This window comes from Notothenia rossii (genome assembly GCF_949606895.1).
Source record: "Notothenia rossii genome assembly, chromosome: 2".
Taxonomy (NCBI): domain Eukaryota; kingdom Metazoa; phylum Chordata; class Actinopteri; order Perciformes; family Nototheniidae; genus Notothenia; species Notothenia rossii.
The window spans coordinates 17527815-17550886 of NC_136904.1; the positions used below are offsets into that span (position 1 = coordinate 17527815).

General features: G+C 39.7%; 2 protein-coding genes across 4 annotated transcripts in view; both read left to right on the forward strand.

Annotated features, from left to right (window-relative positions):
- Positions 1-4: 4 nt before the first annotated feature.
- On the forward strand, positions 5-19673 carry ap1g1 (adaptor related protein complex 1 subunit gamma 1). 3 transcript variants are annotated; one of them, XM_079662410.1, is made up of 23 exons: positions 5-144; positions 5550-5753; positions 5857-5981; positions 6223-6364; positions 6524-6620; positions 7962-8038; positions 9436-9531; positions 9889-9969; positions 10055-10153; positions 10235-10290; positions 10378-10491; positions 10592-10732; positions 11073-11127; positions 11287-11409; positions 11526-11615; positions 12191-12315; positions 12418-12522; positions 12632-12773; positions 13059-13182; positions 13356-13454; positions 13641-13801; positions 14897-14995; positions 15133-19673. In XM_079662410.1, the coding sequence occupies exons 2-23, from the start codon at positions 5553-5555 to the stop codon at positions 15232-15234; spliced, it is 2454 nt and encodes an 817-aa protein (XP_079518536.1). In that variant the 5' UTR covers positions 5-144; positions 5550-5552; the 3' UTR covers positions 15235-19673. The 3 variants fall into 3 exon arrangements, with proteins under 3 accessions (XP_079518536.1, XP_079518538.1, XP_079518537.1); XM_079662412.1 differs by having other exon boundaries at positions 15139-19673; XM_079662411.1 differs by having other exon boundaries at positions 51-148.
- A 2298-nt stretch (positions 19674-21971) lies between these two features.
- phlpp2 (PH domain and leucine rich repeat protein phosphatase 2) overlaps positions 21972-23072 on the forward strand; it is a 34725-nt gene continuing 33624 nt past the window's right edge. The window contains exon 1 of the mRNA XM_079662673.1: positions 21972-22479. Within this exon, the coding sequence (XP_079518799.1) occupies positions 22267-22479 (213 nt within the window). The 5' untranslated portion in view covers positions 21972-22266. The remainder of the gene's footprint in view (positions 22480-23072) is intronic.

A 23072-nucleotide genomic window follows, 5' to 3' on the forward strand; every position in this document is an offset into this window, starting at 1 on the left:
AACCTCTGGGATATGTCAGTGTAACCCTCCGCCTGCGGTAGATGTGCTGAGGCTGGAGTAGCCACCATTTTGCATGTCTAGTGTGTTCCTCCCTCCATTGCTAATAGAGACGATTCCAGCTATTTTCTGGCATCATTACGGCTAGTGAGTATGTTCTAATAATAATTTATCGGCAGGAATGTATGAAAATGTCTTTACGTGTGAATAACTGTCAGGGGGTTGCTTGTATCTACGTTGACAACTCTCACTGTGTCGCTGCATAGGAAGTCGCAGCCCTCAGTACACCGGGGTTGTGCCTGTCAGCAGCTAACTTAGCTAGCATGCTTAAAGTCTCATAGCCGTGCTAACTACCTGCTGGGCTAGGGATGTGGAGCTCAATAGCCATTTACGTGGAGTGGCTTTCCACCCAGTCATAATCTTCGTGACAACATGTTATGCCAACTCTAAGTTTCATATTTATATAGAGAACCACCTAGAAGGTTCCTTACAATGTGCCATGTAGTTTAGACAATATTCGGGCTAGGTAACAGAGAAGCAAACGAGTCGTCAGGTAGCTAGCTAACGCCACCGTGGAGGCGCTAGCCTGATAATCCAAATGCTCCAAGAAGGCCTAAAACTGCATCATGTCCAGATCAATCGTCGACCAGATGCAGGTGTCATGCCCAGCCTGTAAATGGCCTATCGTTTTAGTTCGACAATTTGTGCTAACGCTGTTAATATCAACTTTAATTTTACAAAATCATGTCAGCCAAGGTGAAGCTACTGCTGTGGTGTCAACCTGATATGCTGCCCTTTCATTGAAAAATACAAATGGTAGCTTGTTGTTAGCAGACTTTTGGCAGGTGTAATTTGTATCTGCAAAAGTAGCAATACACGCTGTACGTTTTCCTTAAATGTTTGTAATTGTATTAGGCGTTTCTAACCTTTGACCATTTTGTAAACATTTCACCAATAATGTGACGTTTCATTTACATTTCCAGGAAGCTAACGATAGCTAGCTTAGCATGTTAAGGACGTGAACTGCTTTTTACTCTAGTTTCACAAGTTTGCTTCTTGATGGCGACAACGTATTTCTTGAACACAGTAACATTAAGATAACACACATTTTAATATTTCCTATACGTCATCTTAGGAAGACTATTTTCATTGAATGCAATGTGTGGGTTAACGTTAAGGAAGTCAGAAGTAAGTAGGAAGTTATCAAATGAGCATGACGTACAATTTGGGTGATTTACTTTTCTGTTACATCCCTTTATGATATCTGCAAGAAGGAAAAAAGTGCCATTAAATAAAAACTAGCTCCATGTTATGAACAAACTGTTTTACAGGAAACCGGTGTCTAATATAAAACTGTGGTGAAGAAAAAGCCAGGATTGAACAGAATCCAAATGTGTCCTTTGTGATGTTTAATACGTCAGTGTAATAAAATGACAACTGCCTGAAACAAGACAGCAACGACTTTAATTAAAACATAACCTTTTACTCTGCCAACAGCCATGTGGTTAGTAACTTTTTGGCAAAATAAGTACCCGAGCAGGTGCATGAAGTGGAGCTTTATTCAACAGCAGTTAGGAAGTATCAGACTTTTGTTCACTGACTGAATGGAAAATAGCTCCTGCGTTAAAATATATATATTCTCTTGACATCAGAAGAGTTCTTTGCACTTTCTGGTTAACACATTACTCGATACAGACATTTCTTCTATTTTTTACTCCCATATAGTAACAGCAGATCCACAAAATCAGTGGCGACGAAAGTAATGCAAGAGGTAGCATTAGTAGTGGTTTTGCAGCATTAGATTGTATATCTTTACAAGCCTTGTCTGGTTGCTAGTTTGCAACCTAACTGCAAATAAATGACTATTGGTATATGTTAACTGAGCCTCTACAGCAACTGCTTAGTAGAGTAGCGAAATGATGCGTCTGGTTAAAGACTTGAAGCCTCGTTTGCACACATTCATTTGAATTCCATGATGATCCTGTTGGTTGAGCTACTGCAGTGCCTCTCCCGGTTTAGTTATTCATTCTCATGTTTACCAAATAGGCCTAGTTAATATTAAGCTCAGACTCTCGACTGTTTCTACTGACTTGTATATGTCGTAGTGGACTTCAGTAGGAGGAGGAGGAGGAGGAGGAAGGTGGGAGGGCTGCAAACAGTGTTGTATACAAGCAACTAACATTTGCACGTCATCAGTGTAAACATCAGACACCTTTTAACCCCTTGAAAAGCCATACAGCGCAGTTCAACTCTGTTTTGGTGGGTGACTGAAAATGTTTACATGTGACACACTGGCCATAATATTTTGACTATCAAATACAGTTCTTATTCTCCACAAAGGCAGAGGACACAATGTTTGACTACACATTGTTGTTCTCTGACTAGATAATCTCTTATAGTTTGTGTTATAAGTAATAGAATTGTCTCCTTTTGATAGTATTTTATTTGCATCATAGTTGGGCACAGCGCAACAATAAATAATAATAATAATACATTTTATTTGTAGGCGCCTTTCATGACACCCAAGGACACCGTTCAATTTGTTAAAAAAAAGAAAAGGCTAATAGGCAACAGAACATGATAACAACACAAACAGGAAATCATTGAGGAGACAATCAAGTGGACACAAATGAAACATATAATGGGGAGCACTACAGTGAGAAAGAGACTAAGTACATTTTTCAACAGCTTGGCAAATTGAGTGGGGAAAAGCCTTTCCGCACCGGTGGCTCTGTATTTTCTTCATGTTTGATCTGTCTGATGATCTTTTAGTATAGCTTAACTGTGCAACTCTCCCAACAAAAGGGGTTGTAGTGGATATTGATTGAATCTGTGCTTTCCCTTTCAAGGCCTCATGGTGTTCAATGATCTAATGTAAAACTGTGTTCCATTATTTAATGCTTCTACTAGGATGTCTCAGACTGCAGGTTGATTGCTCCCTGTGGAACAAGAGAGGTGTGGCATGCTTTTTGTTTGTTGCTGGTTGTCAGGCTGTGCAAAGCTAATCTGGGCTGGCTCTCCCAGTCTCATGACAGTAAAAGCTTGTTGTGAACATTTCACAGAAAATGAAAAGTACACCCGTAAAAGCAAGAGGTGTTGATGAACGATAGCATTAGTCAGGTTGTTGGTTTAAAGACATGTAAAGCTCTTGGGTGAATAGACATAGGATGCCTTGCTTAAAAATATCACAATCCTATTGTTGTGTTTTTTTCCTTAACCTTTTGGCGCAGGGGGTGGACCTGCATCTTTTGTCCTTGTCACACAGGCCAGATATCTGCAGGTGCACTGTTTGTGAACACCACCTAAATCTGTGATATGGCTTCACAGCAGCACAGTGGCCTTTTTGTCTGTCTTTGACTAAATCTGACCTTGGTGAGTTAACCTGAGGCTATAGCTGCCCAGATACTGAGTCTTTAATCCACCTCAATGTGCTCAATCCCGCCTTCTAATTGTTTTCTTTCAAACTAATTGCGCTGTTCCATTTTCAAGAAATGGTGATGATATGAATACAAATGGTAATAATTGATAATAAGAATGACTGAATATGCCGTACTGCGAGAAAGAGGTATTGTAATTTCTTCAGCTCTCAGCAGAGGCTGGATTTACCTTCTTTAACCTGTACTCATTTGATTATAAGCACAGCATGAGGAAGGAGTCATTATTTATGGGGCCCAAAACTAGGCCCTTTCAGCTCAGGTAATTTAAATGGCGTTAAGACGGAGAGTAGATCCTTGACTTAATGAAAGTGTGGCTTTCCTGACCACCCACCCCATTCCTCTTTTGATCAGTGAGTTTTAGATTCACTACAAACCACCACCTCATGTAACAAAAGATGCTCTCCTTCCCGATTATGTCTGGATCCTTATTTCCCTTATTGAACTGGCATAGTTACACATTTTTCATTTAATCTCAGCAGTGAGAGTTCATGTAAATTGAAAGGTAAAGTGATTTGTTTCTAATGCAGATAAAACTGTTGTAATCTCTCATTATACAGGTGTTTAAAGAGGCAGGGACACGTATTTGTTCTGGTCGATTTAAAGCAACATTTTTCACAGTATCCTTAATCTATACATGCTCAAGTGATTTCTTTTTGTTGAGTTGGTGTCCGGTGGGAACAGGAGCTGGTGTTGATTTTCCATGTAAAGCTCTTTGGCAACTATCCAGCTCAGGATCTAGTAAGGTTTCCATAAGTCTTACTGCTAGGCGCCGCTCAGAACAATAGCAGTTAGCTTTCTGGATAACACAAATGCTTAATATGAACCAGTGTTATTTATAACAGAAAGAGCCACAACACAAAGATGTATTTAGTGTTAAACTGCCATCTAAGACCTTAGGGGGAAGTTTATAAAGTGTCTAATCTCACCTTTGAAAGTGTTCCAGGTTTTTTAGTTCAAAAAAGCATTTCCCAAAAGGATTGGCACGTTTTTAATCCTGAGGGTTAGAAAAACAAAACAAAATGAATATTAAAAAAACCCAAATTGAAAACCAATACCACCGAACAGCAGAACAACTCATTAGTCAAATGAATGAAGTACTGCAAGACAGTCTTCATGATTTTAGAGACAAAATGAACCTCTTTATAAGTGACCATCATTCATGAAAGTTTGATTAGAATTGAAAAATCAAGCACGAAGGATAGAGACAATCCAAAGAGGATCTAAAAAGTGTTCTTCCTTCTCCACTGGGAGTTTGAAGATATCGATATCATCATCTAAACCACAGATTTATAATATTCTGTATCAGTATTCCAGATGTTTTATGCATATCCTGCCTCCTAGTTTCTTGTCTTGGTAGGCTACTTAAGAATTGCTGATATACTCCCTTTTATAGAAAAACCGGCACGCCCTGCGCCATCAGAGAGTTTGTTTGAGTTCAATTCTGTTACACGAGTTTCTTAGATATTACTTGGTAACACAGGACAGCTTTCAGTCATGTGATCACCTTGACTGAGGCCTGTTTTAAAGAAGTATGCTCAGTGATCTATTTTTTTTTAAATGGTAATTTTTGGGTGTTGGTCCATATACTGTAAACACGATATAATTTATTCTCACAACTGAGCATGTACATATAAATATTTAACGCTCCTCCTGTGGCCTAAAGCTTGTGTGCTCTCAGAAGGTTTCCACGAGGGAATGTCATTTCAGCTGCCACTCGCCTTTCCTCTGCACTTTGAATACTATTTAGAATTTCAGCGCTAAAAGGAATAGTTATGTTTGCCTCCAATAACAAATGCTAATCAAATCGTTTGCCTTTGGTGTTTTAAGGAGTTGGGTTGTTTTCCAAAGGACACTTCCATTTTTTTATTTTAACTTAGAACAGTCTACATGCACATAAGAAATACTGTATTTGGGAGAAATGTGGATTCTGCTGTTAACCAGATACTGTGTACATTTACATCCACAGCAATAACTTCATGACCATAACATGTACAATTGGTCCGCAATCAAAAAGATAGGAATTTTCCCTATTTGTGTAGCTTATCCGTTTTGTTGTGGTTTAGTGCCAACCCTAATGCAATGTGCCAACCTGTATCTTTTCTTGTTGTGTCCCAGAGAATGCCAGCTCCGATCAGACTGCGGGAGCTGATCCGGACTATCCGGACAGCAAGGACCCAGGCAGAGGAGCGTGAGATGATCCAGAAAGAGTGCGCTGCAATCCGCTCGTCCTTCAGAGAGGAAGACAATACATACCGTTGCAGAAATGTGGCAAAGCTACTTTATATGCACATGTTGGGCTACCCGGCACACTTTGGGCAGGTATGTTGACTGATGGAACGAGGATGACTGGGCGATGGGCAAACATCGATGGAGGAAGCTTATACCTGTGGAATGTGTTGTAACATGATCACTTGATTTCCAGCTGGAGTGCCTGAAGCTGATCGCGTCCCAGAAGTTCACCGACAAACGAATAGGTTATTTGGGAGCTATGCTGCTGTTGGACGAGAGGCAGGATGTCCACCTACTAATGACAAATTGCATTAAGAAGTAAGTGAAGGCAAAATCCTTCGTAAATATATTTTTACATTTTGCTCCTAAGCATGTTTTTTAGAAATGCAAAATAATTAAAGATACAATTCGTAACCTGTGTTTTAAATCGTAAGGTGAAATTGCAATTTACAAACCCCACAATCCTCCTTACCTGCTGCTGGACCTGTCATAAACAATCATCTTTTATCTTTATTTCTTTGTGTCCATGGCTCATTTATCATCTCTTCTCTCCACACAGTGACTTGAATCACAGCACACAATACGTCCAGGGCCTGGCGCTGTGCACTCTGGGCTGCATGGGTTCCTCAGAAATGTGCCGCGATCTGGCCGGGGAGGTAGAGAAGCTGCTCAAAACATCCAACTCGTACTTGAGGAAAAAAGTAAGCGTCATTGTTGGCATGTTTGTATGAATACTTAAACTGTTAAAATGTGCGGTCCACTATTCTACAATAACTGTGGACATGTAGGCTAAAAAGAGTGAAACAGTGTGTCCCATGTTTTCCTCATTGAGTGTCTCGTGTCTAAATATTTGTTCCCAGGCGGCGTTGTGTGCGGTTCACGTCATCAGGAAGGTTCCAGAACTTATGGAAATGTTCCTTCCAGCCACAAAAAACCTGCTGAGTGAGAAAAACCATGGTAAGTGTGAACGGTTTGTCAGGATGCAGTTTCTGTCCAGTGAGGAAATGTGCCTGTCCGACAGGAATGCAGACGCTGTCCTTTTCCCTGCCACTCACTCAAGGTGCTTTGCTCAGAACACCTGGACAGTGCGTGTCCTTTCTGTGGTGTCCTTTGCAGAGGAGAGAGGGATTAATGAGTCTGTCATACACTCTGGGGCTGATGTGTACCCCACTTAGGGAAGAGATTCAGTTCAGTATGTCACAGGAAAATATCTTTTGTAATGGTACTGAAATCACTTCTTTGTCATTGTGTGGCAATGCAGTAGATTTCTTTAGAAGCATTTCTTTAGCTTATTGTGTAGATCAATGGTGTCTCTACTTCACATGCTGGATGGTGTGACATGGCCATGAGATACACAAACATGTACCAAGCTAAATTGCCAAATACAAACTGATAATCCATCAACATGTTGGATTTGTAAAGATGTATATTTATACTAGACCACGTATCATACGTTTATATAATTAGCATTCACTTTAATACCAACACACAAACCAATGATGTGGATCACATTTAGAAATAAATAACATCATTTTCTACTTAGAAAATGTCAAACAGCCGCGATGAGTTTAAAACTGTTGTCAGACATATTTATGAGTGGGATCTGTGGCTTCAGAGCTGATGATGAATTTTCATCCTTGTAACATTCAGAACACGTCACTGTGAAATGATTAGCCTGTGTGAGATATTTAAGATGTATGGTGCTGCCACCTGATGTCCCCGGCGGTTAATCATATGTATGCTAGTACATCATACTGTTTGACATCTTGGCTGCTGTGCAATTTGTTAGCATGGATCTTGATACACGAGGAAAGAAAAAAAGCCTGGTACATGATTTGTAATGTGTGGAAGTCAAATCTTAATCGCAGCATGGCAGATTACCTCTTGACTGATATGGGCTCACAGTACGTAGACGTTGTTTAAAACGGACTATATTGTTGCCATCACGCCTGTGTTCAGACCGATAAAAGCACTGAGCGGCAGTACTGGAGCATGTTCACTCATTTCAATGAGAACACTGCATTGACTCAGCAGGGTTGCCAAGGCGGAGGGCTCCTGCAACAAAGTTGAACCTGGCCAAAGTTTTGTCACAACACATCACCTAGCAACTTATAAGCCTTCCAACTACTTCTACTTCTCTCACAAATAACTTCTAAAGCTGGCCCTATCGTATCATTTTTGTTTCTAATTGACCTAACAGTGGCACCCACCAACATGATCCCTGGGGTTTTTATGTTGGAATACTCAGAAGAAATGGGGGATGTTTAACATGTTTTTCTAACTCTGTCTATTCCCCAGGTGTTCTCCATACGTCAGTTGTCCTCCTGACGGAGATGTGTGAAAGAAGTCCTGACATGCTGTCCCACTTCAGAAAGGTATTAACAGATGATCTCACCCAAAGGATAACAGACTAGAAACGTATGCATTCGTCTTAAGCTCACGTCACATTTCATTCTCCTTTTGCTCACACATTTCCTTTTGGTCTAGCTAAGCTTAATAAGAAACATGTTAAACTTGTGAGGCTTGGTTCGCGCTCCAGGTTATTTTCTCTACATTCAAAGTATGTCTCAATCTTTGATCTCCTACCACTGTCTTTTCCTCTTGTATCTCAACTGCTGCTGTCCCCTTTCCTCCTCTAGGTGTAAAACTGTGCCAGAAGCACCACCCCTCATGCTCATGATCTTAACATTATTTTAAGCTCTCTGAAAGTGAATGATTTCCAGTTTCCCCTCCCTAACATCTACCTCATATTTTTTCTGTCATTTGTCTTTGTTACAATTCCTGCATTGTGTTAGAATGAGAAGGTAAGAGTACATTCTGATCTCATAGCTGGTGCATGCTGTGAATAGTAATCACCCCTCACACTCAGACGTAACCTAATTTGTGTTGAGTAATTTCATGTTGTGTTTTAATTTATAATTTGAATTTCCAATTTGTAAAGTGTTCATTATACTACGTCAGTGTTTTGAATATTGTAAAATAATCTTATGGTCCATTTGTCGGATACATTTCCCACTATTATTTTCAGTGTCATTTGAACCTAATCTGCAACTCATTTGATCACTGTTTTGAAAGCAATTGGGTGGTGTGTTTTCACATGATTGCCACAGGTGTTTTCACCAGAAACAGATGATTCCCACTGTATCTGTGTCACTGTTAGAGTATAGCCTATTTGTCGTGTCAGAAAATGTCTTTAAGTCACCACTTTGGCATTTTGGGTTGCTTGTTTGTCGTCTTACTCACACTAGAGGATTATCATTAGTGTTCCAAAATAATCCAGTCGAGAACGTTTTGTCACCAGAGGCATAATATTCAGATTTTAAAGCTTAATAAACCAGCAGTCTGTTTCCCATCGTGCTTTTCTTAGGTTGCATTTTGAAAACCGTTTACAAAGGGCAGAACTTAAAACGGACGGGATGTTTTCTATATCATTTTGCTTTTGTCTGCATTGAATCAAAATCTCGTTTTTAAATATACCTTTGTTTACTTAGAGACTTGAAATCTTCTAACCTATTTGTTTTGATTAAATCACCTCACTTTGACTTGTAGAGATACAAAAAAATGTAGACTCAACATTATTATTCTACTTAAAAAGGCAAACATTTTAAACCCTTTGCTCTTCATATGACTGGCTGCCGCTACCAATCACAAACTAATTACCTTGAAATCGAATGAAGACAATGTTATATGTTGAAAAGACAAAGTATGAAATCTGATAGACTTTTTAAAAAAAAACTACTGTGATACCTTTCCTTTCTGTTGTCTTTTGTAGCTGGTTCCACAGTTGGTGAGAATCCTGAAGAACCTCATCATGTCGGGATACTCTCCTGAGCATGATGTGTCAGGAATAAGCGACCCTTTCCTGCAGGTAAACCTTTCTTTCTTCAGACAAGTACCCTGAGCTGTAGACTGTTGGATTGGCTCGATGCATGAGCGACCATGATCAGAACTTGTGATAAGGCCTCTCTCAGAAGTATCAGAGTAAATGAAAGGAATGTTTTAACCTGTTTTATCATCAAAAGTGCTAAAAATGTCCTTATATTGGTGTGGATACATTTTGAATAAACAAGGATTTAGCAGTTTATTGAATTGTATAATCGCACACCTACATTTTAAACAGGCGAGTTGTGCTCGTGAGACCAGAATTGACCTTTTTGGGGATCAATAAAGTGAATTACATTTGGCAATTGAACTCACGGTATTGTACTGTGTTTTTCCCCCTTAGGTGCGGATATTGAGACTACTGCGGATTTTAGGCAAGGGTGATGACGACTCCAGTGAAGCGATGAATGACATTCTTGCACAGGTTAGGATTACACATCCTCTGTTTTGGGCCAAAAGCTTCCTAGAGAGAGTGCTCTCTTGACAATGTGTGGTGTTTGTATTGACAGGTTGCAACGAACACAGAGACGAGTAAAAATGTAGGCAATGCGATTCTCTACGAGACTGTACTGACCATAATGGACATCAAGTCGGAAAGTGGACTGAGGGTGAGTGAAATTCATATAAAGGAAAGCTTCAGATGAGCTTAAATAGACTTTTCTTTTGCCTAAATGCCTTTTATCTTCCAGGTCTTGGCCATTAACATACTCGGTCGCTTCCTTCTTAACAATGACAAAAATATAAGGTAATTCATGTGCTTTCAGAAGCTGACCTTGTACATCGAGTCCTCCAAAAAGCCTTTATTCACATTTGAATGAAATTGCCCTTCCAGATACGTGGCATTGACATCTCTACTAAAGACGGTACAGACGGACCACAATGCAGTGCAGAGGCATCGGAGCACCATTGTGGATTGTTTAAAAGACCTGGATGTGTCCATCAAGAGGTGAGTCTCAAGTCCACCCATTACTTCATTTACAATGCCATTTGTATTCATATTTAGCCTTGTTGTTTCTGACCTTTGGCTACTTTTCATTGTTGTGTAGACGTGCAATGGAGCTGAGCTTTGCTCTGGTGAACGGGAACAACATCAGGGGCATGATGAAGGAGCTGCTCTACTTCCTGGACTCCTGTGACCCAGAATTCAAAGCAGACTGCGCATCAGGAGTCTTTCTAGCTGCAGAGAAGTACGGACACAGACTTCACCACACATTAAACCTGTGCTCAGCTGCTTTGTCATAATTGGGTTCACATCCAGTGTGACCTCGGCTGCAGTCGTAGAATGAAAACAAATCGCATGTCTCTCGTACATTGATTGAAATGGACATCGTCAAGGACCAAGAAAAGATGGGATGCTGAATGATGATAAAATGAGTGATCCATCGTCTGACAGACCATGATGATACCATTTTTTTTTTTCTGACAGCTTTTGTCTCCTGTCTGTAGAGAGTTTTGATAATTTAGCATTTTCAGGATTATTCTTCAGTGCTTTGCTGCAACTAATTATTGTTTAATTTGTGTTACAAGGTATGCCCCTTCGAAAAGATGGCACATAGACACCATTATGAGAGTCCTGACAACAGTACGTATTTCACCCACACTGTAATGCCTTTGATTGTTGCTTGTAATTGATTCTCAGCATGGATAATAATAATAAGTATTTACCTTGAGTACCTCATAAAAACTGGTATTAGACATCTTTTAGCATTGTTCATTACAACATTTGTGGTAATCCTTACAGGCAGGGAGCTACGTGCGAGACGATTCTGTTCCCAACCTCATCCAGCTCATCACCAACAGCGTGGAGATGCATGCCTACACAGTGCAGAGACTCTACAAAGCACTGCTGGACGACATCTCCCAGGTCAGTGCAGCTGTGGTTTGGGTTATGATCAGATTTATTTACCTCTCTTTGATTCATATAGACACACTAGCCTAAGAGCGCAGCAGAGTGTAATTGTGTTTCTGTGTGTTCTGTAGCAACCTCTGGTGCAGGTGGCGTCCTGGTGCATAGGGGAGTACGGAGACCTGCTCGTGTCCGGACAGTGTGAGGAGGAGGAGCCCATCCAGGTACAAGAGAGAGAATCCTGGTCTCACTCACACACACACACACACACACACACACACACACACACACACACACACACACACACACACACACACACACACACACACACACACACACACACACACACACACACTCACTCTTAACCAATGTTGTGATATGAGACTAGATATTGTGTACGATTTTCGATATCGTGTCATACTTTCCTGCATTATAGTAAAGTGATTTAATTTACCGGACAAAAGTGTGTTTGTTGTGCGGCAGTGGACAGAAGATGCTAATGCAATACAATGCTGTATGATGATAAAATGAGTGATCCATCGTCTGACAGACCGTGTTGATACCATATATTTTTTTCTGACAGCATTTTTCTCCTGACTATGGAGTTTAGATAATTATCAACAATATTGTCACAATATTGATTTTTTAGGTATTTGGTCAAATATATTGGAATATCTTGATTGCCCTTCCCTCACGTAGCACAAAAACACACACGCGCACATATTAAAGACCAAACTATGCAGGAACCTCAAACACTAGGTCACCAGATGGTCCTTTCTTCTCTTCCTTTTGATGAAAGGTGACTGAGGATGAGGTCCTGGACGTGCTGGAAGGCCTCCTGGTGTCCAACCTGTCCACACCTGTGACTCGGGGTTACTCCCTCACCGCCATCATGAAGCTGTCTACTCGCTTCAGCAGTGTTAAGTGAGTAATGGCCTCTTAGACATTTGGGTGCTAAGGTAAAAAAAAAGTTCACATGTTACTTTTCCTCTTTTCTAACCTTTCACATTTTATTTTTTATTTCAGCCGGATCAAGAAGGTGGTCTCAATATATGGCAGTAGCATCGATGTGGAGCTACAGCAGCGAGCTGTGGAGTACAACGCTCTTTTCAAGAAATACGACCACATGAGGTAAAACTGCATTACTACCACATTCTCACAGATCCAATATAGTGCAGTAGATAAGGATTCTGCTCCAGTTTTTCTCTCTGCTTACTCTTTGCCTTTTCCCTGACTTCAGGCCAGCTCTCCTTGAGCGAATGCCCATTATGGAGAAAACGGCTACTAATGGCCCCACAGAGATTGTGCAGACAAACGGGGAGACGGAGCCCTCTGTTGTGGAAACGAAACATCTACCACCTGTCACCCAGCCAGCCAATCAGGTGAGGGCAGTTTTAAATACCTTATTTTGGGGGGAATATTAAGGACCATACACTTTGTTTGGAATGAACAGAATACTTTTAACCATGAGCTATTTTTGGCAAATAAAAAAAAGTTCACTTGATCCTTACTGTGAAGTAATTTGACTGTAAAGATTTTTAAATGGTTTAGATGAAATTGGAAAATAATGAATGCAAGTCTATTGATAATGATTAATTATGTGTTATAGAGTAAACATAGATACTGCAGGTATTTAATGATGTTGACATGTTTGTTTTGTTCCTCAGGCTAATGATTTATTAGACCTGCTGGGTGGTAATGATTTGCCAGTCATCCAGACCACCATGCCCACCAAGCCTGCCTCAGCTGGAGGAGAGCTGCTGGACCTCCTGGGCGACCTCTCACTAAGTGGTAGGATTCTCTCTTTGAGCTTTATGTTGCCCATTTCAGATTTTAAAGTAGGGTGAATGTGATGTCCAACATGTGCCTGCTCCGTTTCAGCAGTGACTTAGTGCTGACACTGTCTCCTTTTGGTATGAAAAAGTGAACCAAAACCCATGTGTGTGGATGTCCCCACTCTCCAGGTGGCCCAACCCCAGCTCCTTCTGTTCCCTCCTCCCAACCCTCTTTCCTCCTGGACGGCCTCTCCTCTCAGCCCCTGTTTAATGACATAGCAACTGCAGGTGAGAGTCTGTTACCCCCATTCCCAATCTGCTCCCAATTAGATGGAAGTCTGTGTTTTTGTCCTTGTGTATAAAATCAATTTTTGTGTGTTTCTTTCCTTGGATTGCCATAAAACGTCTATTGAAATGTTAGATTTTGTATTTCTACATCTCTTGATGGTCTGTTTCTCTGAAATCTCCACACAGCTATTCCTCCGATGACGGCATACAACAAGAACGGCCTAAAAATAGACTTCACATTTGAGAGAGCTAATCCCAATCCAAACGTCGCCGTCATCACCATCCATGCTTCCAACTCGGCAGATGCGGACATGACAGAGTTTGTTTTTCAGGCTGCAGTACCAAAGGTAAGCGGGCACATTGTGACATTGATGTTAAGTGGCTGCATTTCAAAACGCTCAAATGCATAATGGTGAAGTGTAGAATTTACACCAGATTAAGTTGTTTTAAATAAGACACATGAAATTATAAAACATTCAAAATCATTCTACAAATCCCACATTTGGCAACAGCACCACCCTGAGTCTATTTGTCTAGAGAGAAAGATCAGCTTGAGATGTGTTTGTTGGTGAGATCTGGCAGCCATGATAGATCATCAGAAACACAGTGAAATTTATTTCGCTTAATCCTTCCAATTTCATCATTTACATAATTGAGTAATTTAAGCTTGAAACTCATCACTTTTGAACGCTGTCAATCAATGTTTTAATAAGATTTTGGATATCGTTATATCTTAAGTGTCGTCTTTTCCTGCATTACAGTTAGGGCTGCTCAATTAATCGTATTTTAATCGCGATTACGATTATGGCTTGCAACGATTACAAAAACAACGTAATCGAAATAAAACGATTATTACTTTTTTTTTTTTAAATATTTTTTTTTTGTGGGTTTTTCAGTTGAATTATACTTAAAGTTCAGGGTAGTCAACTGTTAAAAACATACTGTTCACATTTTTTTTTCTCCAATAAATGGATGTTTTCAAAGTCAATGAATAATCGCATTTACAATTATTGACCCAAATAATCGAGATTATGATTTTTGCCATAATCAAGCAGCCCTAATTACAGTAAAGTGGTTTCATTTTTTCTTAATTTACCGGACAAAAGTGTGTTTGTTGTACCACAGTGGACAGAAGGTGCTAATGCAATAAAATGCTGTATGATGATAAAATGAGTGATCCATCGTCTGACAGACCATGTTGATACCATATATTTTTTCTGACAGCATTTGTCTTCTGGCCGTAGAGGGTTTAGATCATTTAGCATGTTCGATATTGAGGTATTTGGTAAAATATATTGTAATATTAGATGTTCTTTATATCGCCCAGCCCTCACATAGACACACATACGCGCACTGTGAGCATCCCTCCTTCTGCTCCTGTAAGAGTCCATGGGGTGTCAGGATATTTTCATCTAACATAATGTCTCGTATTTGTTTGTCAGACATTCCAGCTGCAGCTCCTCTCCCCTAGCAGTAACGTTGTCCCAGCACTCAACCAGGGAACTGTCACACAGGTCATCAGAGTGCTCAACCCACAGAAGGTGAGTTTGTCCTGCTTTTTAGTTTGGTTCATTTTGTTGTCCTTTTGAAGAACATTTAGAATACGTTTAAGACAAGTGCCAGTGTCAAATGATTTGCAAACATTTTTATAAACATGATCCCCCTCACCACATTTCAGCAACAGCTACGAATGCGGATCAAGCTGACGTATACCCTCAAAGGCTCGCCCGTGCAAGACCTGGCTGAGGTTAATAACTTCCCCCCTCAGTCCTGGCAGTGATGAGCTGCTTCTGTTGCTCCTAAAAGCCCCCCACCAAGGGAACTATGAAAAAGATTTTTCTTTCACCTCCCTCCTTTCTTCCGACGGACCCCCCTGTGACGTCACTGCAGTCAGCTGCCCTCCAGTTGCATGGGAAACAGCAGAGCATCTAACACAGGAGAGAGATACAGATGTTACGAAGACCCTATTGACTATTGACATCACCAGATTAATTGGGAAAACATATCAATCACTGAACTTTCTCTTTTTTTCTTTCTTAATTGGTTTCCATGATGTCTTTTGTGTAGTAATACACCCTCTGCCCAAAAGCATTACCACACACAAAAGCACACATGCACACCATTTACTGTGGCACACTTCTCCTCTCAAGTCACTGTAGAGAAAACCTGTTGTCCACTATGAGCACTGCAGTAACCATAGTTTTAATTTATAATTTAGCTCCAATGCAGTTGAAGCATTTTGCTCCATTGGTATTTATGATTGGCTTTCCTTTCAGTACATATGATGGCAGCAGAAAACGCTTTGAAAGGTCTACTTAGTGCAGTTGTAACCCCTCTACGCACCATCAGTGATATAACTTGTCAGAGTTGTATTCATTTTGAATTACATTAATTTGCTTAAAGCATGTTTGAGCATTTGTAGGATCACATCACACCTGACTCGAGCTCGGAGGGGAACTTCAGGTTCTGGTAGTAGGCGTCTTTATCCTATGTTTCTATAGGAAGCAGTCTACATTTGTTTTGTCACAATGATAAGAGCATAAACACATCCAACATGCCCGCTTTGATCACCTGCGGCTGGTTTTTCAGAGAACATGCTCCAGCTTTTCCCACACGGCGCTCCTGAAATCATCTCATCTGTAGCTTTTAGTTAAAGATCTGTATAATACATCCTACGGTTAATTGCTTTGCATAGTTTGGGGAGGTTTATTCATTAGGATGGATTTCATCCAGATCTGAAATGTATCTGAAGATAAGCTGATCGCCTTTGTGTTTAAAATCTGCGTATAAACTTGTCCTGCGTTTGTCTCTTCCGATACATTTCAGATGTGTTTCTCCTGGTTGAGCTTAGTCACCATGCACATACATGTAAATGAAGCCTGTTATGAATGTAGTTACATGCACTGAATGCTTTTCTCCCTAAACTCTTCTTTCTCATGGCTGTCTTCTTTAAGGATGTTCATCTTAATGGCACTATTTTTGTGAAGTATGTTTTATTTCTGCAGTAATTTGACTTAATTATTTATGCCTGATATCAAAGTGATGTGCCTTTCTGACTTTGCTAGATAAAAGCCCATGAACTATTGAGTTCTGTTTGAGCTTCGTTTGTAAGTCCGCTTGTGCGCTGATCGTGTTTTCGATCGGAGGGAAATGGTCTTGATGATTTTGATTTTGAATCACCTCATATAATAAGTTAAACTTTTTCACTTCTTTGTCTCATAATTAGTTTATAATCAGTCACCAACTTATACTGGACTACCTTGATGTCTATTTGACAAAAAAACATAATTATAGCTACTCAATCTTGATTGCTATACTGTGTGGCAGACTTTCCATTAGAAATGCCTGTTGGATGATATTGATAAAAATCCTAAAGCAAATCTCAAAGATTATGGCAGCTACATAGATGTAAACATTTGATAGGCTGCCATCGAAGTGTTTGTAAACCAGTATAAAGTACTGAAGTGTAATATCATTAAGGTCCCCCGGCAGACACATGTTGAAGTGTGAGTTTGCGTCACTTGGAGAGGTACTGTGACGGGTCGTTCTGTGGTGACTGTTCCTAACGGTTCTCTCGTCTTCAAATCAGAATTCTGACCATGCTGTCGTGGACAGTAACCTTAATACCTCACAATGTTATCTCTTTCTGTTCACTTTCAGTTGTATTGGGTTGACAGCTTTGTTTAGTCATACATTGCAATCAAGGGGAGCATCTGCATGAGAAACGAATGTTAGTTATTCATGTCATTACTTCAGACCAGCAGCCCTGCGATGCTGTGTTTAGATCCTCAGATGTTTAATCAGGCTGTATACTTCTTTTCACTATGCTTCACTATCTCCTTACGTCTGTGACCAAATCAGAGAGACTATTAGCTTTGGAAATATTTTTGAGCTATGATATGTGTATATGGAGGAAATTATTTCAGTTTTTCTGTTGACAAATGCTATATTGGCTTTTTTTCTGTATATATTGAGGGCTTTTACAATTTTGTCTCTTGTACTATCTTTCATCATTTTTTTAGATACCATTTTCTAAAATTACCAATTATTCACAATGTATACTGTCTAAATTAATCTAGTCACCATTAGTCTATAAAGACTTCCCTGTATCATCGCTCTCTCATTGTAAAAGATATATGATCTGCTGCCTGTACATTGTATATAGTTGTAAAACAAACAAAAGCTGATCAAATTAAATAAAACCCACATGAAGACTTAAAAGATTAGCTAGGAAGTATAATTGTATGCATATATGTACAAAAAGAACCTTAAAAGGATGCAATTGAGCTGCATTTGATTTACTATTCTTCCTACTTCATTCATGATCGGATGTGTCATCTTTACTTCTTTTACAAAGATGGTAGGCTGCTTGTCGGGGGTTCTGTTGGATATTGAAATGAGGGAAGATCTATCGTAACAGATGTTGTCTGAACGATGTACTGTACTACTGAGAAACCTAAGCACAGTGTTGCACAGCAGCAGAAGTGGCACCTTCATCTGCTTCCCTGCCCCTAAACGCCTCATGTATCCACGCCCTCCTGCGAAGAGGAGCAGATTTCTTGTCTCGATGTAACTCTTTCTTTGGGTCTAATGTGTTTAGTGTTCTGCACTCTTGACAAGTTCAACTATCAAACTCCCCTCGACCTACAAAATATTTTGTGAACTGATGCCCTGTGGTTCTGGCATGAAAGCTGTCGTGGTTGCCTGGTAACCTTGTTGTCTGCCATGTCCAGCACTTTTTCTAAAAGCATTGTGTTTCAAGTAATGCCACTCTAAGAGAATTCTAACCTCACTGATTTATTTTTCCCAGTTTGGTCAGTAGATTTCAATTGACGAGTTTTGTCTGAAAAGGAGCTGGTTGAAGTTGTATTACATGCTAAGTGGATTAAGATGTGTATGTTGGAGCAGCAGTGTCCTTTCCATGTCTGGGTCTGAACAGTACCTGGCTTTCTCATCGCTTTCTTTTATTACTCTCTTCTCACTGATGTCATTTGCTTCTGCGTGACAGACCTTTCAGTTTTTCTTTGTACTCACTGCAGGAGGAGCTGTAACGCATCATGTCTGAGCCCTTATTTGAAATTCAACTTCACATGGCGGTTAATCATGGCAGGGTATGAGAGAGGAAGGCAATGGATTGTTTTTTTTTTGTTACTACCTTTTTGATTTTGTGTTATTAGTGTGCTGCTTTACCAGCCCCAAAACAAGCCTGTGCTACAAGCTAAAAACCACAAGGGGGAGCTGTGCAAAACAGATGGAAAAGGAAGTTTCATACATCTAATCCTGAATGTTTTGGTTGGTGTTGTTTGTATTGTCTTCTTCAACAAGTATGTATCCATGTTAATCACATCTGATCAGCTCTTGCAATGATACCGTAAATCCATGCAGTTTCTAAATGTACAAATGGAAATAATGAACCCAACATAAGTGCTTTGGACAATTGTAACTCAAAAGGAAGAAAAGAAACGGAAACAAATACCCATCAGCGGTGTGATCAGCGTTTGTGTGTGTGTGTGTGTGTGTGTGTGAGTGTGAGAATGATTGCGAAACAGAGAGAAAATAATCATGCTTGATAAGAGCGTGATAGCCTGCGACATGTCTTTTATCTAGATAGGACATGATTTTTGGCTGCAATTTCAACTTTCAGCTTCTGAGCTGCATGTGAAAACCAGTGTAAATAACGTCATTTCTACACTTGACCTGAGACTCTTTTTTGAAATGCAAGAAAAGTTTGAATTATAAAGTCTGTCACACCAGATTCATGGGTCAGTACTAACATGTACAATAGGAAGTTGTTCAAATAGTGCTCACAATGCTGTTATTGTTTTTAAGAATGATGAAAATGCACATCCGTGATTTGGATAATTGGATACTTAATTTTCTTTTTGATGGCTTAATCAGTGTGTAAAGGGCTTGGGAGAGCATATGTATTGCCACCCTTGTTCACTTTCCCTGTTGAATCAAAAAAAGTGCATCCATTGTATTTTGAAAACAAAATCTGTTTGTAACTCCCCCGGCCTGTCCTGACTGTAAAACAATATAGTGTCTGATTTGTTGGGGGAGGGTGAAGGCATGAGGTTCACTTCTTTCAGTCAACTTTGACATGTTGAACTGAATCTCAGTTCCATGGCTTCAAGGTGAGTGTGTATGTCAGACTGAAAGTATGAAATGATGATTAAAGATGAAAAGTTGTAAACTATTAAATGGGATATTTTCAATTTATGCTGTGTATTCTTGTCTTTGGGTTGGAGAAAATGATCAAGCGAATAAAAAGTCAAATAAAAAAACAGTTTGTTTTCTTGGTTTCAGGGTGGACCATAGCTGTCTGATCTATTTAATTTAGTGATGGGCTTATTAAGGTTGTTTTTTTTATTATTAAGGAATGGGTTATTAGAATACATTTATGTTTTGCTGTGCCATTTATAAATGCAGCCATCTCTTTAAAATGTTTAGGTTTTATAGACCATTACAAATCAAAAGAACCGGTATGCTCAGTGTTCGTTCATTTTGTTCAAGATAATAATTACAGTTTGCTAAATTTCCCAGTTCAAATTAATAGGTTTATTTAGTCTTTGAAATTCATTATTCTGATAGCTATTCAATAAAGAAACCCTATTGAACTCCTCTCACCCCTGTACCTAGGTTACAGTTATTGATTAGACAGGGCTATTATGTGTCATAACATTAACATAAATATAGAAACAGATTATCCTTTTCTTTGACATTATAGGCATAGGCCTATAAACCATGTAATAAAAACATGAATTAAATTATTAAAGCTAAATTAACTAGATTTTAAGTAGGCCTACAGACAAATTGTAGGAAACCTCTTCCAGTTCACTTAGTTCAGTGTAAGTGCTGCAATATACATAACATTTTTGCAATTGCCTGCCATTGTGTGGGCTACATGGCTACATCTTATCAGGTTTGAAGTCCACCTGTCTGTGATGAGTCCTCTACCTCTAGCCTGCATCTACAGATCATCGGTCATTGTACTTCTGATGTCTTCAGTCGTTTCTCCCAAATAATTGTTCCCACCTAACATGAAAATTAACACCCTCCAGCATGATGGTTTGCTGCAGTGTGAAACAAAGGTAAAATAATATAACATAAATTCATTGAATTACAAGTTTTTGGTAAAGTACAATTTAAAATAATGTAATCATGCTAACTTTACTGTGTTTAGCTCAATCAAAGCAACATGAATTAGCCTGTACTATGTTAAAGTAGCTCAGCTCAGTTATGTACATTTTAAGAATGAAACGTGTTTCAATGTGTAATAAACAAGCACATGAGATTAATGTTAGCCAACGGCTAAAGTATGGCATTGGAAAAGGCGCAAACTAGCAAAAATATTAATTGTTTGTGTCCAACTAATTTAGCAAGCTAGGTAGCATGCTAACTAGCTTAACGTTAGCTCTTACATTTGGCCTGAACAACTCATTTTAAAAACTGACCTTCGTTTCAACAATGTGTGTAAATGCAATTTACCCTTGATTTATGATTTGAAATGTTTAATTTATGGCCTTATTAATATTTAACGCAATTTAATGTCACTAGCATCTATTTTGAAGGTTTTATAAGATAATATGTTACTGAGTTGATATTGGTCCTGATGTTCCTCAGTTATTCTCCAGGAGATAAGAGGTCATAGAAACCTCATTCATTTATATAAAAAAGTCTGGAGTTCGAAAAGGATTTCCTCCAACTTGGCAACCCAAAGGTTATTTGTATTTATTGCATAACAGACAACTTAAAGGTGGGGTAAGTAATTTTGGAGAAACTAGCTCGAGTGCGCTGAAAATAGTAATACAGAGCCGGAAAAAATCTGCCACTTCCTTACAGAGCCCCTGCTCCAACACACACGAATGCGCACATGACCAATGAGGGCACGAGATAAATTTGTGCACCGATGGAAGGCTGACAGGCAGGTAGGCCATCCAGTTATTTTAGTCGGGGCGGCTATAATAATTGGTTGTGCTTTTTACAGTACCACGGCTTCCACAGATGACATTTTTTAATGGATTTTTTGTCAAAGCACTCACATATCCATTGCTATCGGGATGTTAAGAGCATTCCATGGAATATAACAAAAAGTGTATTTTGAACCGGTTTCTCAAATGTACCTACCCCACCTTTAATGTGTAATTAATTAAGCATCAGTTAAGCCAAGTGAATGAATATTAAAAATCAATTTAAATTCATTAATGTAATTCTCTTTCTGTTTTGTTTGTATAACTTGTTTTTATTGATGTTTCTCACTCTACTTTACATTTTTATTGTTTTTTGTATATTATCTCTTGCTCTGTAAAGAAAAATAAGCTGGGCTGAATCTTGCATTAAAGGTGCTATATAAATAAAGTTATTATTCTTCATAGAAAACGGGACAGAGTATTGTTACATTAATGTTATAGATAGTGAAGCCCTATCATATCAGATATAGCTTATGATCACGAGTACAGTCTAGTTAACATCGCGAGTACGAAACATAGGTACGAAAGCACGCCCTCCAAGGGCATAACGTCATTTTTCTTTATGAATTGCATCGTGGTGAACGACTTACATTATGATTAATGTAATACGCCTCTGACCTCAGAAAAGGACCGTGGCTGCTGAATAATAAATACCCTGAACCCGCCCATTTAATGTTTATTGATCAGCTCTCCAGCAGGCCCATCTGACAGCAGTCAGATTCAGTCTGGATATGGCGTCGCTGCAACGACACGGGATGAATGTGCACCGCTCCGTGGGAATTTGTCAGTCGCGTACCGGGACGACACTTCTTGTTTTTTGTCGCTTTTAATAGGGATTATTCATGGCGATGGAGGACGAGGATAATAATTCAGCGGTCGTGGCGACTAACACCCAAACAGGCATCAAGAAAGGAGGTGATGTCGGAGATAACGGGGCTTGCATTGACAGGCAGCCGGACACGGTGCTCCACCGAGCGGGGCTGAATCAGACTGCAGGTCGCGGCAGCCGCAGTGGTCCCGGAGCTCATGCTGCGACGGGGATCCGGGTGCTAAAGGCAAGTCAAAACGACAGGATTTATTTACTTGTGATGCAGCAGTGCATTCAAACAAGGTGCTCCACAATTATGTCAATATTGTGTTACATGTCAAGGTTTTCTTACATTGCAGTTGGTGATTCAAACAGGGCAAAGTGTAATAGTATGTAATGGCAGTGATACCCAGTGATTGATATTCTCTAGTTACTGATTGATCTGTAGATTATTGCCACTCGGTGAGGAATGTACCAGAGCCAATTAACACACACACACACACACACACACACACACACACACACACACACACACACACACACACACACACACACACACACACACACACACACACACACACACACACACACACACACACAGTGTAGGTTGTTAGGGCTTTTATAGGAAGGCCCACTGCTTAACAGTTCTTCTATGACATTTTAGGGCAAGACACATGATGTGTAATGACATAAAAGTCCCTGAGGTAGCTGCTTCACAAGGCAATGATACACATTATACACACACACACACACACACACACACACACACACACACACACACACACACACACACACACACACACACAATCTCAGCTTTGCTCTTCAATAAATGTGTATGCA